Genomic DNA, 15,275 nt, shown 5'->3' with positions numbered 1-15,275 from the left:
AGCTAGCCGCCCTTGGGTATGTGCGTGTTTGGTGTACGTGTGTGTGAACATGTGTGGGCAGGGAAGCTTGTTCAAGGCACAAAACTAAAGGGCTTTTTTGTCCCCACTCTCCCCCCTGGTCATCTTGTCACAGGCGCTGCAGGGGAGCTCAGGGCAAGAGATAGAGGGGTGGGAGCAGGCGGGCAGAGAGGGAGAAAGACAGTCGGCTCAGGCTGAGAGTATTTTAGAACTAGAAAGGGTTGACACTTGCGAGGGGGCAATACAAATTTAATGAGAGCCTTTGAGTGACCCTGTCTTATCCACCATATGTGCAGAACAAACCCAGTTAAAGCACTTTGACACGTTGAGTACAAGCTAAAATATTTTAACACAGTAATGTTGAAATTTTAGAGCACTGTCCAAAAACCTTGGGATTGATTTACCTTATTTGGAGGATTTAAAAATATCTTTCTAGAAAAACTTATTTAATAGGAAATACAAGGCAAAAGCATCTGGGTTTAATTTGGTTTGGCAGAAGTACTGAGAACCAATATCTTGCTTCATAACACAAGAATTCTTTCAATGCCATATATACTGTAAGTCAATGTCAAGATATACTATGAAAAGAATAAATTAGTTTTTAAATTAAAACATTTTAACACCCTATCACTGCCAGTGGTTTTATCACATACTGCCTTGACTTTTTCTTTTTTTCATCTTTAAAAATTTAGGCATAATAAAGAAGTGAAGGATGTCCTGAGTGCAGAGTTGACAGTTCATGACATCCAGAATGAAACTGAAGTAAACAGTGCTAGAAATGTGGGGAAATAGCTGCTATGAGAGATGTCATGCACCTTGTGTGTTAGTCAAGTTACAAAACAGAAAAGTAGGAGCACACTGTAATCCTACTGTCATTTTCTGGAACATCTTAAACTGCACCAGAAAGCAACAGAATGATTTCGACTGACAAGCAGAATTTTGGTGTTAAGAAAAGAAAGATTCAGAGACTGATCATGACGCCATGTAACTTGTGAAGACAGACATTTTGTGCAAGACATCAGGTGGCAACAAAGACAAAGGCAACAACCTTTCCTACGTGAAGCAGCAAAGACACAATGCTAGTGAAACACTGCTGTACTGTCAGTGTAAGTGACACAGTAAAAGGCCTCAGATAACACAGAAGGCACACACATGAAAGGAAAACCAAGAGAGACTGGAACAGGGGAAGGGTTAGACAGATGCAGTGTGACAGAGAAAGAGTGAAGAGGGGAGGTGTAAGGTGCATGTCACCTTGCAACAAGTGGGAAAGCTGTGTGTGTGTGTGTCTGGGGGCTGTAAAGTGTAGGTGATGCGTGTGTCCCCTGGGCTGGGACCAACAGATGGGCCACTTCATCCTTCAGGAGACACTGACTCATGAGACAGGTGACAGCAAGCACGCAGGCTCTACCAGCGCAAACACACACACACACACACACACACACACACACACACACACACACACACACACACACACACACACACACACACACACACACACACACACACACAAACTGATTGTAAACTAAGTGAAGCTCTAACACACATTTCCAATAAGATGGAAATTTAGTTGTAAACACTATTTTGGACCATCTGGTACTGAAATTCTTCTTACTTTTCAAAGAGGAGACAAGTACAAATTTAAATCTATTTTTGAAATTGTAATAAATAAATGAAGTACATGGGCAACATTTAAAATAAAGACAAAGCACCATTTAAGGCAAGGTTACAGCACTGTAAGAAGCAGTTATGACTTACAATCATCTACGCACTCGTTACCTTATCTTGGCTGAGTGGAGCAAATGCTCTTTAAATGAAGACCCAAATAAAGACCGGGCTTAGTACTGTGCCAATCAGGCACACACCGAAAGAAAACATGTTTGTATCTGCACAAATGCTGCTGGCTCAGGATGCTACCAATAAGCTGAGCCCCTGACACACACACGCATACACAAACGTACACACAGAAGTGGTCACTGAGGGTTGAGTAAACACGCTAGAATGTAAACAAGACGATTAGTGCTGCAGAAAAAACAGTAACTGCTGCTCAGCTCTCACATCAACATGTACAGATACATGCACGTTAAGTACCTGAAAGGCTTGTAAATGTGAGATGCAACGATGCTGAAGGAACAGAAGACGCAGTTCGCATTGGAAGCTAAGCATAAAATCTCTCTGTCTCAATCAGTCTCTGTAAATCAGTGGTCAGTGTTTGTCATTGCTCTGTCTGCTTTGTACCACATGCATTATGCATGAACATCATTTTTACCAACACTTGCAATAAAAACTCAACCCTGTCTGTCAGTTACACACTCATCACCTCGTGTGATTAGTGAAACTCAAACACTTTTATGTTATGCCAGGAAAGTCAGAAGCTGGCAGAAAATGAGGCTGAGAAGTTGATATCTGAAAGTTATTTTTGAAGCTTCCAGCCACACACACACACACACACACACACACACACACATCTCTCTCTACGCATGCTTCTTCGTGCACTTACATCCTGTGGAACTTGGATGAAGGCAAAGGTATACTCGGTGGCCTGTGCTGGCAGGGTCCTGGTGCTGAAGGCAGGGGGCATGGCAGCCAGACGAGTAGATGACACAACTTCTCTCTGAGGGAGGATGAAAGGACAGAAGTCAGAACATTCTGCAGTAAAGTTTGCAGGGTAAAAAAAAACCTTGGAATGATTTATAGGTTTTGAGAAACTCAATGGTAATTAAAATACGTGTTTGTGATGATGACTGTGTCATCCACCTCTTTTCGCAGCTACACTAAAAGAAGCCAAGTGGGATTTAGGCAGAATGGTGGGATTTGCTCCATGATGGGACCGATACTTAAAACTGAAACATGGATCGAGGTTGTTGAATGTAATGAAAGTTTACTTTGTGCATTTTTGACATTACTGAGTGTATCTCTCCAGTCAAATGCCTCCACATGGGAAGGACATACTCAAACAGGACTTGACACTGTAATTCATCCTGCTCCCTGCATTTGTGCTTTTCCTTAATTCTGAGTCAATTCTGCAGTCCATATGTCACTTTAACGATGATACTTTACAACTGTGAAAGAAGGACAGATGCCATTTTGCAGCTTAAGGGCTACATCTTTGTGTACGTCACCTCACCAATCATTTCACAGCTGTTTCTACAGCAGTACTGAGGCTCCTTTCGCTAAGCTCCATCTGCTCTCTAGCTCAGCTATGAGCTAAGAGTAAAGATGACAATAGATGTCAAATTGTCACCAGATTGAAAAACGTGCAAACATTACACGAAAAAGACAACAACACTATTTGTCAATGTAGCGAGTGTGAATTTGAATGTGTGAGGATTGACAACTTAGATTAGACAAAGTAATTCTGGATTAATTGCAATATTACTTTAGACACTGCATTTTTATTTATTTCTTTATTTTGATTTAACTCTTTGTAATGACAGTTTTATGTGTACACGCATTTACAACCTACTGTTATAAAAATGCCTTGGTCTGTTTTAACAGGTTGGTGCTGTGTGCTCTCATCTGCATGTTTGTGCTCACAAGCTTATGAGTACTTTCATCTTTAGAGCTCCTTGCAAGTTCAGCACTCTAGTTCACCTTGTTAAACAAAAAGCACATGACTATGTTTAAAGAGTATGTTGGTTTTCACTGATATGAAGCACTGAAGCACATGTCAAAACATTTTGAGAGGTGTAAGTCAACGGGAGCAATGAGCAATCAGTCGTCACCGTAGGCTACCTACGCAAAGAACACACTGATAGAAGGTCATAGACAGCCATTAAAAGTGGGGAGTTAATTTAATGACCCCCATATCTTAGGTTAATGTGTTCATTGGACTGAACAGTCTAGACAAAGAATCTTCAACAGTTATTATGGGTTTCAACGATAAGATTTATCAACGCCATATTCGATTTTGACGGCAGAGCAAATGTCGACTTTAAAAATGAAAGACAAAAGTGCTCTGCTGTGTTTGCCAATGATCACACAATAATTCAAGTACTGACTTGTACCTTAGACAGGTGGCAGTATCACCAACTAATAGCTCATGACACAGAAGCAAGCTATCGAGGCCAGAATGACTCAACCCGAAATGACGCCAAACTACAGAGTATGAGGTAGATATCAGCTTCATTTTTTTTTGAGTGCCAGGTCGGCCTCGGAGAATCACACTTTCAGCAACATGCCAGGATGCATCGCATCTGCCAGCCAAACCTCGAGCTGTCCCCAACAACAACTCTGAGGTCAGTCGCACACTGTGACGCTCCACTGCATCATGGGAAATCTCCCGTCGGCCAGAGGCTGTATGAGCCACTTGGTGATGCAAGCATGTGTACGCACGTGGGCGGGTACAAAAAACACACTCACAGGAATGGAGTGCCTTCGTCATCATCGCAGAGTGAAAAACAGTAAAAGAGGGAGATCTGATTTTGTCATTGCTATAAAAAGGAACGTAAATGATACACTGAATTGCACTCTGCTTCAGTCATGAACAATACAAAAGAAAACAAACAAGGCTGCAGCATATTTGTCCTAAAAGCTCCAGTTGAATGGATCCATAAAGGCTGTTAGGTTGCTTTGAACATGGAAATAAAGCTGGAGTCTGAATAGAAGCAATAAACATATACTAGATACTAGACTGCCTCTGGCTGTGGGTTTGGCTAAGTCAAAACTTTACAATTTTGTTTCATCGTCAAACAATAGCACCACTTTTTAATGATGACGATGCATTTCATGGTCTCAAAATTACTTACGTTGCCATAATCAATGTAGAAGACGTGGACCTTTGCCGGTGACTCAACCTTCTCCACTCTGGCTCTGTACCTGCAGCAGCAAATAATCGAGAGAGAGATAGAAAAAGATGCAGAGAAGAAGGGGGGGGGGAGCAGAGGGAAACAGAGATGAAGACAGAAGGCACAAGAGGAAAAGGAGATGAGTAAATGATTCTGTGCTTATTTCCCTGGGGATAAGGTGTTGGAGGATCTGTCTGTTGTGATCGGGAGAGAGAAGCGAGAAAGGATGAACAGGCCGGGGGAGTGAGGGGGGACAGAGGGGATCTATCAGGACATAGCAGTGCTGTGAAAATTGCACAGAGGCCTCTTTGCAATAAAGGGCAGAAATTTAAACCCATTTTTGCCTTGTAGCAAATAGCGTTAGTGCATTAGTGCTAATCACAAAAACCCAGCAGTTTTACTTTGTAAGGTTTGATTTTATAGCACAGTTGGCAAACTAAAAGTGGGATGGAAATGAACCTGATCAGGAGATTAGACTGAAGACAAAACCAACACTGTTGTGTTTGAGTAAGAGACACGTTGTACTTATGAATTTATACGTAGCTACAGAACAGCATGCTTTCTTAAGAGTCAATTTAAGAAATGTCTCTTCATCTGACCATCACTTGTCTGACCCTCGACTCCAACGAGCGAGAGAAACAAGTTTGCTGAGACGCCAGGGCAGCGGGGGAGAGATAAATAATTAGGCACACATGGGCAAAGAGAGAGACAAGAGAACAAAGGTAAAAACCAAATAAGTGATTAACAGCGAGCCGAAAGAACAGCTATGAGCGCAGACAGTGTGAGCGACTGATGAACACAGGTTTTTGGTCTCTATTCTTTGACACTGGGGCGTTCTAACAGATCTTGAAAGGCAACGAATTTCTAATTAGCTCCCTAATGAAACAAGTTGACATTCTACAAGCATCACAGAATACAAGGATATGGACACAGAACAATGCAAACAAGAACATAATTAGCTTGTTGAATAATATGGTGATGGCAAAAAGACAAAAAAAAAAAAAAAAAAAAAAAGGCATGTGAGGTCTGGGCAAAAGGATAACTTAAACATTTTGCTTCACCAGCAGACAAAAAGGATGTAGGAATGAAAGGTGAGCACCTGCGTCGGGGGAACATTTGGTTTTTTAATCAGTTTTGTCATTTTTTTTCCTCCAGTCACCTTCCTGACATCTCTCTCTCCCCCCTCCATTACTGTGACTTCTATCTGTCCCCGTGACCATCTGTAAACTTATAACATCCAGTGAGGAGACAAGATGAAAAGGTGTGTGGGTGTGTGTGTCTCAAGCGACTGCTGATTCTAAAGGGCCAAAGCAGTGGCAGTGAGCTAATTACACCCTGTGGGTGTCAGCAGTTAACGCACCACAAATTTAACATATACTGTGGCTGTTGTAAAGTCGGGCAATTTAAGTAATTATAACTCATATGCTTGTAGGTATGGATGTACCAATCAACCTTTTCTCTTCACTGTGCCAGTGCAGACACTCTTATTGCATATAGCGAGATAAATCTGTAGATCGGAGCTTCTCGATTTCATTTAACACGTGAGAAGCTGCTTGGTGTTGAACTGTAGAGTTCAGGTGTCAGTTGAGATGCTGATTGGCTAAAATCATCTTGAGTATCACAATATCTGCTTACCATTCGCCATCTGCGAACTTTGCTAGGCAGTAGTCCCCTCGGCGTGCAGAGTAGGATCCTTCCACTGGCGGATGGGCAGCGATCTCCGCTCTCATGGTCTCCATTAGACTTTCCAACTGGCCTCCTGAAACACACACACAGACGTGAGTGAGATATATCAGCTTCTAGTTTCATTACATTTAACTTCTTAAAGTTTCATTTCATTACATCATTATGGGTTGTTTTGCTTTTGCTTCGACACTGACTTGTTTGTTGCCTCCGTTTCCATTTCATCTCATTTAAAATGTGTTCGCACTCCCAATAGAGAAAAAAGTTAAAAATGTTAAGCATTGATTGTGTAGAATATGTCTTAAACTCCATCTAATTCTCTCAGCTACAGTTTCGGGAGCACTTTGCTTTGGTTTGGTTTGCATGTTGGCTAAAGTGAGTGTGACTGACAGTGCAGGGCCTAAAGCAACAGCAGAAAATGAACACACTTGCATCTTATCCCTGCAGAGCTTCTAAATAAATACATCAACATAAATGAAATGAAATCTGATGCAACTGTGCAGAGTATGACTGTGTTTCTTATGCATAGACACAGAACAGGGATTATCGGAGGCTTTTTTATGTGGTTTGGAAAAAAAAAAGATTAATTACTTTATTGCATGCTGCAGAATGGTTTAAAATGAATACACTTGGGATCAACTTAAACTACATCACTGCCTCAGAGAAGGCACTTCAAAAACTGATTCATAGGGACAGAAAAAAAAATCATCTAGGTTTATAGAATACAATAATGTTGTAATTTCTGCACTAATCATACACCGCAACCCACCAGCTAAAAGCCCATGTTAACCCCATGTGCTCTTTAGAAACCAACACCAAAAATACAGAGACTGAAAACAGTCTGTGGTTTCTGTAGCTGGAAGCCCATTAGCACCATGCAGCTAATGCTGGTTTGACCCTTTTGCAGAAATACAGCATTGAGTAAACTAAGCCAGCTCTCCCAATGGGCCTTTATGGCCTATCAAGCCTTTATACCATGCAGGATAGAACCTATTATGGTGGATTCAAGGCGAGAATGTGGCTGTCGATATGGTGGGAGTTGGAGAAATCAGATAGTGAGTCAGTGCTCCATGGACTCAATGACTGTGGTAAGTGGCAGCCTGATTTAAACCCATTAGTTGCAATGATGTAAAGATGATTGTTAGCACCACTAAGTATGTACATCTCCAAGTGAACCAATTCCTGATGTTTGTGTAATCTCTGCAGTGTATTTGTTTGTGCATGGTGGAGGATGTTTACACACGTGCATATACTAGTGCTCACAAGGGACAGAGCCCGTGTGAAACTGTATGAAGTGTGCGGAAGCAATTACAGCAGTCAGTTTAGGAAAGTGGCCCATGTGAAATTCCATGGCTGTATTTTCAGAGCCCATTTCCAGTGATTTACCACATGGATTGAAACTGTAGGCAGGAAGACCAGTATCATGGGTAATGGTGCCTCTCATGTTCACACAACAGCAGGCTTATGAAGGTCAAATCTTACTTCTCCGGTGTCTAATACCACAGCAGTTAGTGTGTTCAGTGTTGAAGATTTCTGAGCCTAATGTACACAATGTAAACCATAACCAAATATCAAGAAAATTTCTAATTAAATCTCTTCTGGACAAAAACAGTTCCTTGGCCATGAGTATTTACATTACTTATTACATTTGAAAACACTTTCATTAGCTGGACTGCAATTGAAAAACCTCCACTGAAAAATGACTGAATGAATGAATTCATATAAACAGAGGAGTGAGGAATTAATATCTATTTGGCTCTGATAATTTGATCTATGTCAAATATCTGTAAAACATAATTATTATAAAACAAATTCAAATAAAAAACCATGTCTTAAGACCAAGTATAAATAAGCCTGCCGAGTGAACTGTGAACTGTATGTACAGACATTAAGGACACTCTGTACTCTCACACTGCAGACTCTGTTCTCTCACTGTGCTATCAGACCAAATGTTCGGATCATGAAAGACTTGCCAAATTGTGTCACAAAATTACTTTAAATATGTCATCCTTGGTTAAAGGCAAAATATGAGAAAACCGATCGCTCACTGTCCGCATGTCAACTTGTTGTGAACTAACCTGTTTGTTATGTGCTTTAAGGTGCAGTTTAAAGAAAACGAAGAAACCTGTAAATCTAAAATTAATAAGTTCTACTTATGATGCATGTTCCAATCAAACAGTTTGGAGACAAGCAAAGTGCACACCTTACTTTGCTCCTGCTCTGCTGCTATGAGTCGTCATTAACACCTAATCTGATCTGTGCTATTGGAAAACTAAAAATAATAATCAAGATGCTATTTTTCCAGTATTAACGGGCAGACACCAACCAACAGCAGACAGGAAACCTTCATTAGCATCATGTCAAACTTGGAGGAAAACACCAACAAGGGGCGCGAAGGGATTTAGAGTGTGAATGCAAAGCTGGGAACTCAGTTTGATTGGGTCGGGGCAGGAGGGTGGGGTGTCCAAACAGCTCATTGGCCACCCACTGCTACACCAACTGCTGATGATTGCAGTGGGAGGGCGCAAGACTATAAATACGCACACAAATACACACCAAACAGACCCAGCCTCAGCATTTTGTAGAGAAAACAGTTTCTGGAGAACATGTCAGATGAATAGCTTCCCGATCCCCTCGCCTCACAAGCAGAGGTGGTGGGGTTACATCATTATGCTCCGGCTTTGCCACAGCAGCTTGGAGCAGACTTACTGGAATGGCGTCAAGTTGCCGCCGTCTCAGCCAGCTACCTCCTTGATTTATTTATCTAATTAAAAAAAGTGCGTGGCTCCCTTCCCTCTCAGTGTGTACTAGTGTGTATTCACACTGACTTATTTATATTTATTTCCATTCCAGGTCTACTTTAAGTCCAGAGACAAATAAATGACACATGAGCTTTCAGTGAGTTCTCCCCACCGCTATACGTTACATGAAGCCTTAATGGATGGAGTCTTAGTCTTAGCATAAGTAAAAATGCTTTAATCATGTAAGTGATGAAGAAGGATTGGAGCCGTGCAGCAGTTCTAAGACGTGATACACAGTTTGGTGAAACAAACCAACATGTCAAATTGTGAAGAGGATCCTGATTAGTGGATGGTGAGCTGATATGACGTGCCAAATCTGTCAGAAAAGTGACAGCAAATTTCTTGCTGTCAAATCAGATGGTCTGCGTAAATGCTGTATCACATCAGCATCCTGCTAGCTTTGAATTGCACTTAGGCTACAGTCATAAATCCACTCCTACTTGCACAATGCTAAAGACCTGTTACTATAAGTGCCGATTTCTCATGCGAGATGTCTACTGCCACTGCTTTACTATAGCGATTGAATACCCAAAAGACACCTGGGATTGTACAGATGTTTCCCCGTGTACATAAAAAGTGCATTTCATCTGGACACGGATCACTACATCGCTGGTTCCTGGTTTTTAAATGACATGTACAATCACATAAACACATGTATAATATGATTTTTTCATGGTTCTCTAGGATCAACACATTTAACAGAAATGTATAAACACTAAGTGATGAGCTTTTTACAGTCTGTTGCATTTCATTTCACTGTTTTTTTTTTTTTGGTCTAATATGTGCTACAAATGTTGAGTGTGAAAAGTGTGTCCTTTATCCAATTATAGGTAATAAAAACTAAAATTGATTAGTAATTTGCTTAAGCCTTTATTTAAATGACAAAAGTGCAACACAATCAAAAAATTAACTGAAATTAATCTGTTGCTGTTGTCGAAGTCTTCTCTTCATGAGAAATATTCAACAGGAGACAGGCAGGCCAGTCAAGCACAAGATTTTCTGTTGTAGCACATGCAGTATCAGGACTTGATCATTTTACCTGAACACAAGCCTAAAATTAGGACTCATTTTACCACTGAACTGTCTTTCAGTCCATTTGAAATGAGCTCAGGCTCGGAAAGTTGGTGCTATTTCTGCACACAACTGAGGTCTGGCTCCGTCCTTGCGTAATAGAGTTTCGAGGTTGAATTTCTGGATATAGTGCCGGATTACAATGGTTTTCCAACAGGGGATGTGAAGTTGTGATGGTGCAGTGTTACGGATCACCAATTTTAACTTAAGCTGATTTATGATCTGCTGTGACCCATAGATTTACTCAGATTACTTTCAACTCAAGCCCAGTCACACTTTAACAATAAATCCATGTAATCAATTTCAGCTTAAGGTTTTTCCTTAGGACACAAACACACACACACACACACGTCTCCATTTTTTTTCTTTGCTCCGTTTTAGTTTATAGTTATAAGACCAATCAACAAACTAGTATATAGAAAGTTGATAAATTCCTAATAAAAGGAGTTTAATATAATACAGCATTTTGTAATGTGCGTGCATATGTCTACATCTGCAGACTGCAAGGTATGTTTGATTTAGTATGCATAAGTGTACCTCAAGAATTACCATTATTCCCTATTGGGATTTAGAGATCTAATTTGCTGTGCAGCCTTTTTGGACAAAGGTGAACTGGCTTTGGTTTGTGAATTTATCAGGAAGATCATAGTAATGTGTACATTTAAGTTGACGTAAGAGCAAGAGCAAAGAAAAAATATCAGCCCTCTGGGATCAGTAGAGCAAACACTTATGCAGCAGGAAGTGCAGCATCCCAGTGAAAATCTGAATGAATATGAACACGAGGAAGAATCGCAGCTAGGACACTGCATAACAGAGGCAGATTCCCGTTTAATGTTGGCATAAAGATAACTAAATATCTGCGTGCAGAAGGGGTAAATCATGTTGAGCATGAGTGCTCATTTTGTGTTGATGTGAGAGCCCAAGCGATGATCCAAAAAGCAGCCAAACCACTGACTGTGTCTGATGCTGGCCAATTTCTCTGTCTTCATCTCTTTATTCCTCTGTTTTTTTTTTTGTTCTCTCTCATTCTGTAATTTGTTTATACACCATTATGGCTGCAGATGTTTGTAAATCACATATAATTACATTGCGAATGCCCAATGCAGAGTGAGGAAGCGATTAGGCTTAAAAACAAAACAAAACCAAAAAAAAGAGAGAGAAGAAGAGAGAGAAAGAGAGCGAGAGGGGTGAAAGAACCGTTTTACAGGTTGCTCATAATCATACTGTATTTGATTATATTGGGGCACACGGTGTGTGATCAGAGACAATGGGCCAGCAAAGCCAACAAAACAGTGAAAACGTGCCATTTCACGACGCATCCCAAGGCCGTACTGAATTCTATTAAGCTGTTTATGAAAGCTATCAAACCGCAGAAGGGTAAATAATCACAATATGACAGAGACTGAGGCCAAGAGAGCAATGGCTGCTTGTGAAAGCGTTCTCATTTCCTCCCGTGTAAGAATGAAGGAATTAAGAGACAAAGTGGAGTGCACATATGAAAAGGGCACCTGCTAGGGAAACAAGCGACTGGAGCCTGGCTATAATTACATTTAATTCATACAGGAAAAAGGAAGACGACACGTGGGGAGTGACAGTCAAACTGAAGCAGCAATTTTTCCCCATCAACATTCCTAATCATGTTAAAAACTGCAAAGGCTACTGCCCTGCCTCCCAGGTCAAACAATGGACATATGAATGGTGCATCATCCGCCACCTGAGAGATTTACAGCCACTGAAGAGAGCTTTGTGCTTTAGCTCACCTGTTAGTTTGCAGTGTTAAATATGCATGAGGTTTGGACAGGCTTCTGGGGTAGAGGAATGGCTGCATTTCAGGACATGCAAGCAACACTTCAAAGGTAAAAGGCCACAGTGACAAACAACAAAACACAAGCTCGGTACAGTGTGTGCTCGGGGAGGATGCGTTTGTGTGTGTGCGCCAACTCGCACAGCTGGTATTAGTCTAATGGCACCTGTGGTTGATCGACAAAGGACCGACACTCACCCGGGGATATTTGTACACTTTCTGTGAAGACACGTGTGACAAAGAGAGAGCGCAGAGAAGACAAAGGCCATTTACTCCCCTTCCTGAGTGACGTTTAAAGTGGTGTCAGCATCTGCCGAGTGTACTATAAAAAAAACAAATGATCCCTCTACCTGACTAATGCTGCTTTCCCAGTGGAGAGGGGTATGGATTATATCCCATGTGATATCCCACCACCAACAATTACCTTATTCCCTTCTACCCTTCCCGGCAGTCTACAACCTTTTACAGCAAATTACAGTTTCTGTAATTGAAAAAGCCATAACTGAAAAGTCTAAACAGAGAGAGCATCTCTTTTTGCATCACTTTATTCCGCCCCCCCCCCCCCCCTCTCTGCCACCTGTCAAGCATCACTGACTGCAGCTAATGCCCTGTTTTGATTGTGAGGAGTCCAAATATACTCATAAGATGGCCCTGTGCACATTTAGGGAAGAGCAGTGGGAGGTGTGGGGGAGAGAAGAGCCTGCCCAATTTTAACGAAAACCCCATTTGGACCTGTAAGTGGCTCACCACTGCGAAAAGTGTCATTCAGTCATTCAGCTATAGGTAATAGACCCAGAAGTTGGCATTAGTGCAAATCATGCTCGCTAGGATAGTGAAGAACGAGGATGAATACGGTTATTTTCTGCCTGAAAATCAAAAGCACACTGCCTCTAACCGACAGGTGAGCTGACCTTTTAGAAGCTAAGTCGCAAATCTGATTTAATAATGAATGTCTTGGGAGGGGGGAGATCATCTGTGCAGAGTCTGACCTCTAAATATTGCATCTGCTGCTGTGGAAGGGAGCGTGAAAGTGAAAACAGCAGCACGGACTACTGTGTCTACTGCAACTTTCATTCACCTCCTTGCTTGCTTTGTTCATTGTAGGTATATGGCTGAATGGCACCACAACAAGACCTTGTGCACACTTCAGCTGAATTAAATATGAGACATAAAAGGCAGTTGGGCAAAGATACATGGGCCGGGAATGTGGGTGAAGACTTCACAGGTATAAAGACAACTTATGTTCTAATTATTTAGACAGCATCAAATTTTATTTAGGTTAAATTTAAACAGACACAAGCAGCTCTAACTTGAGATGATTACTTTCAGATTAGCAGAACAAATTCAAGCCATTCTCCGCTAATTTGATGGGGCCATGAAACCATTCAACACAATCGTTAATACAATTGTCATATTTCTTTAGTTGTTTGCATGAAATATTTTTTCATTATACAATGAGCTCCTTTGCTTTTTTGTTTTAATTGGTCTCACTTGAACAAAAAATACTTTTTCAAAGGCCTTAAAACAACAAATCAAAACAAACAAACAAACAAAAACTGTAGTTTCAGAACAAGCTGGTGTGGGAGTTAATTATCTCAACCTCTGACTGACTTTGGCTTCATGCCCACAGTGTCACGAAAACGATCTCATCCAGAATGAAGAAAACAGTGCAAACGACGACAGAATGTGCAATGCAGGCTGCCTTATAAATGTGCACCCTATTTTATTTTATTAAGCTTCATTGTTTAAAGTGATCATCACAATTGCCTTAGCGTGGCATCCAATTAGCAGACCACCCACCTAGATCAATATGAAATGCTATAGTAATTCTCACGGCCTGTTGAATACAGGAGTTACTGTGGCAACTTGTCTGTACCTAATATAAAGAAGGATTTTAAAAAGAGTCACTCTATGCAGGAAATGAACAAATAAATATACTAATATTCCAATTCTCAACTGGAAGTGTCAACACAAGCTAATGGAAAAAACAAAACCTGATAGAAACATAACATTTCAAAGTAATGGAATTCAGTTTCAAAAGGGCCTGGTTTGAAGTCTAGCCAGAGAGAGAACAGCTCCCTGCCTGCCTTGCTGCATCAGTAGCTGAGTCCAGCATCATTAGGTGATGAACAGCTGCTATGTGTAAAAGGTAGAAGTGTGAATAATGTGGACGGAGTGGCACCTGGTTGGGGGGATCGACTCCACTCATTATGAGTCTGTATGGGTGCCAGGATACAAGCACTAGACAGGATGTACCGCCAACTGCGCTGCAGCTGAGGCATAGGGTGGACTGAAAATGTGAGCTTGTTGGGGATGGGCCTAGCAATCCACTCACACGATGGTGACAACTGAGTTGGGTCCAAATGCTGCCCAGTGGCCCATTCAGGGCACAGCTAGTGAGTGTTGTAACTAACTCATACAAACAACCCACATTTAAACTCGACTGTTGGAGACCAATTATTTTGGCCAATGGTAACAGCAATAGAGAAAATTCAGATTAATGAATAATTATATGTAGGCAGATGATATTTTCCCATATATACTCTAAAAAGAAAGAAATATGCTGAGGATCCTCTCATTTGTTTTGTTTATTGCTGATTATTTACAGGAAAAGTAAAACTCCAGCACTTTATCTCCTGTGCTTGTTTAAAAAATTGGCAGACCCATCCAGTATTCTGGTTGCAGCCATTACGGCTACGCACACATAAAGACTTCAGGGCTATATTTAGCAAGTTTTTAATTATGTCAACTCTCCAGCATAGTGGCAAAGCAACAACAGTGTACAGCAGAGATACTTCCCCTCCCTGCGCCTGGAGTGGGCTCTGTCTTTTAGTGTCCAAGGTCACACAGATCTATGCAGGTCCCCCTCTGACAGTAATTACATATAGCCTCCGGAGACAGCAACAAACACAAGGAAAATAGGAAGAAAAAAGAAGAGACAATGGCATGAAAGAGATACAATGGGTGGGGGGAAGAAAGTGAGACAAAGAGATAAATACATCCAGCAACAGATAAAGACCCTTAAAGTACACTGAGGATTAAAGAGCGCAATCCCTCAAGCTTCTCAGTGACTCGGAAAAACCATTCCTAATCGTGTAAAAGATATCTGTATGA

General features: G+C 41.2%; 1 protein-coding gene across 1 annotated transcript in view; it reads right to left on the bottom strand.

Annotated features, from left to right (window-relative positions):
- Positions 1–15,275, bottom strand: part of snd1 (staphylococcal nuclease and tudor domain containing 1) — a 148,679-nt gene that overhangs the window by 16,446 nt on the left and 116,958 nt on the right. The window contains exons 19-21 of the mRNA XM_026364381.1: positions 6,438–6,561; positions 4,764–4,833; positions 2,516–2,629 (exon numbers count right to left, since the gene is read on the bottom strand). Coding sequence (XP_026220166.1) covers positions 2,516–2,629; positions 4,764–4,833; positions 6,438–6,561 — 308 coding nt within the window. The remainder of the gene's footprint in view (positions 1–2,515; positions 2,630–4,763; positions 4,834–6,437; positions 6,562–15,275) is intronic.

The sequence above is a fragment of the Anabas testudineus genome, chromosome 23 (assembly GCF_900324465.2).
Source record: "Anabas testudineus chromosome 23, fAnaTes1.2, whole genome shotgun sequence".
NCBI classification, from domain to species: domain Eukaryota; kingdom Metazoa; phylum Chordata; class Actinopteri; order Anabantiformes; family Anabantidae; genus Anabas; species Anabas testudineus.
The sequence above is the reverse complement of the archived record's forward strand: the minus strand, read 5'-3'. Positions and strand labels throughout refer to the sequence as shown.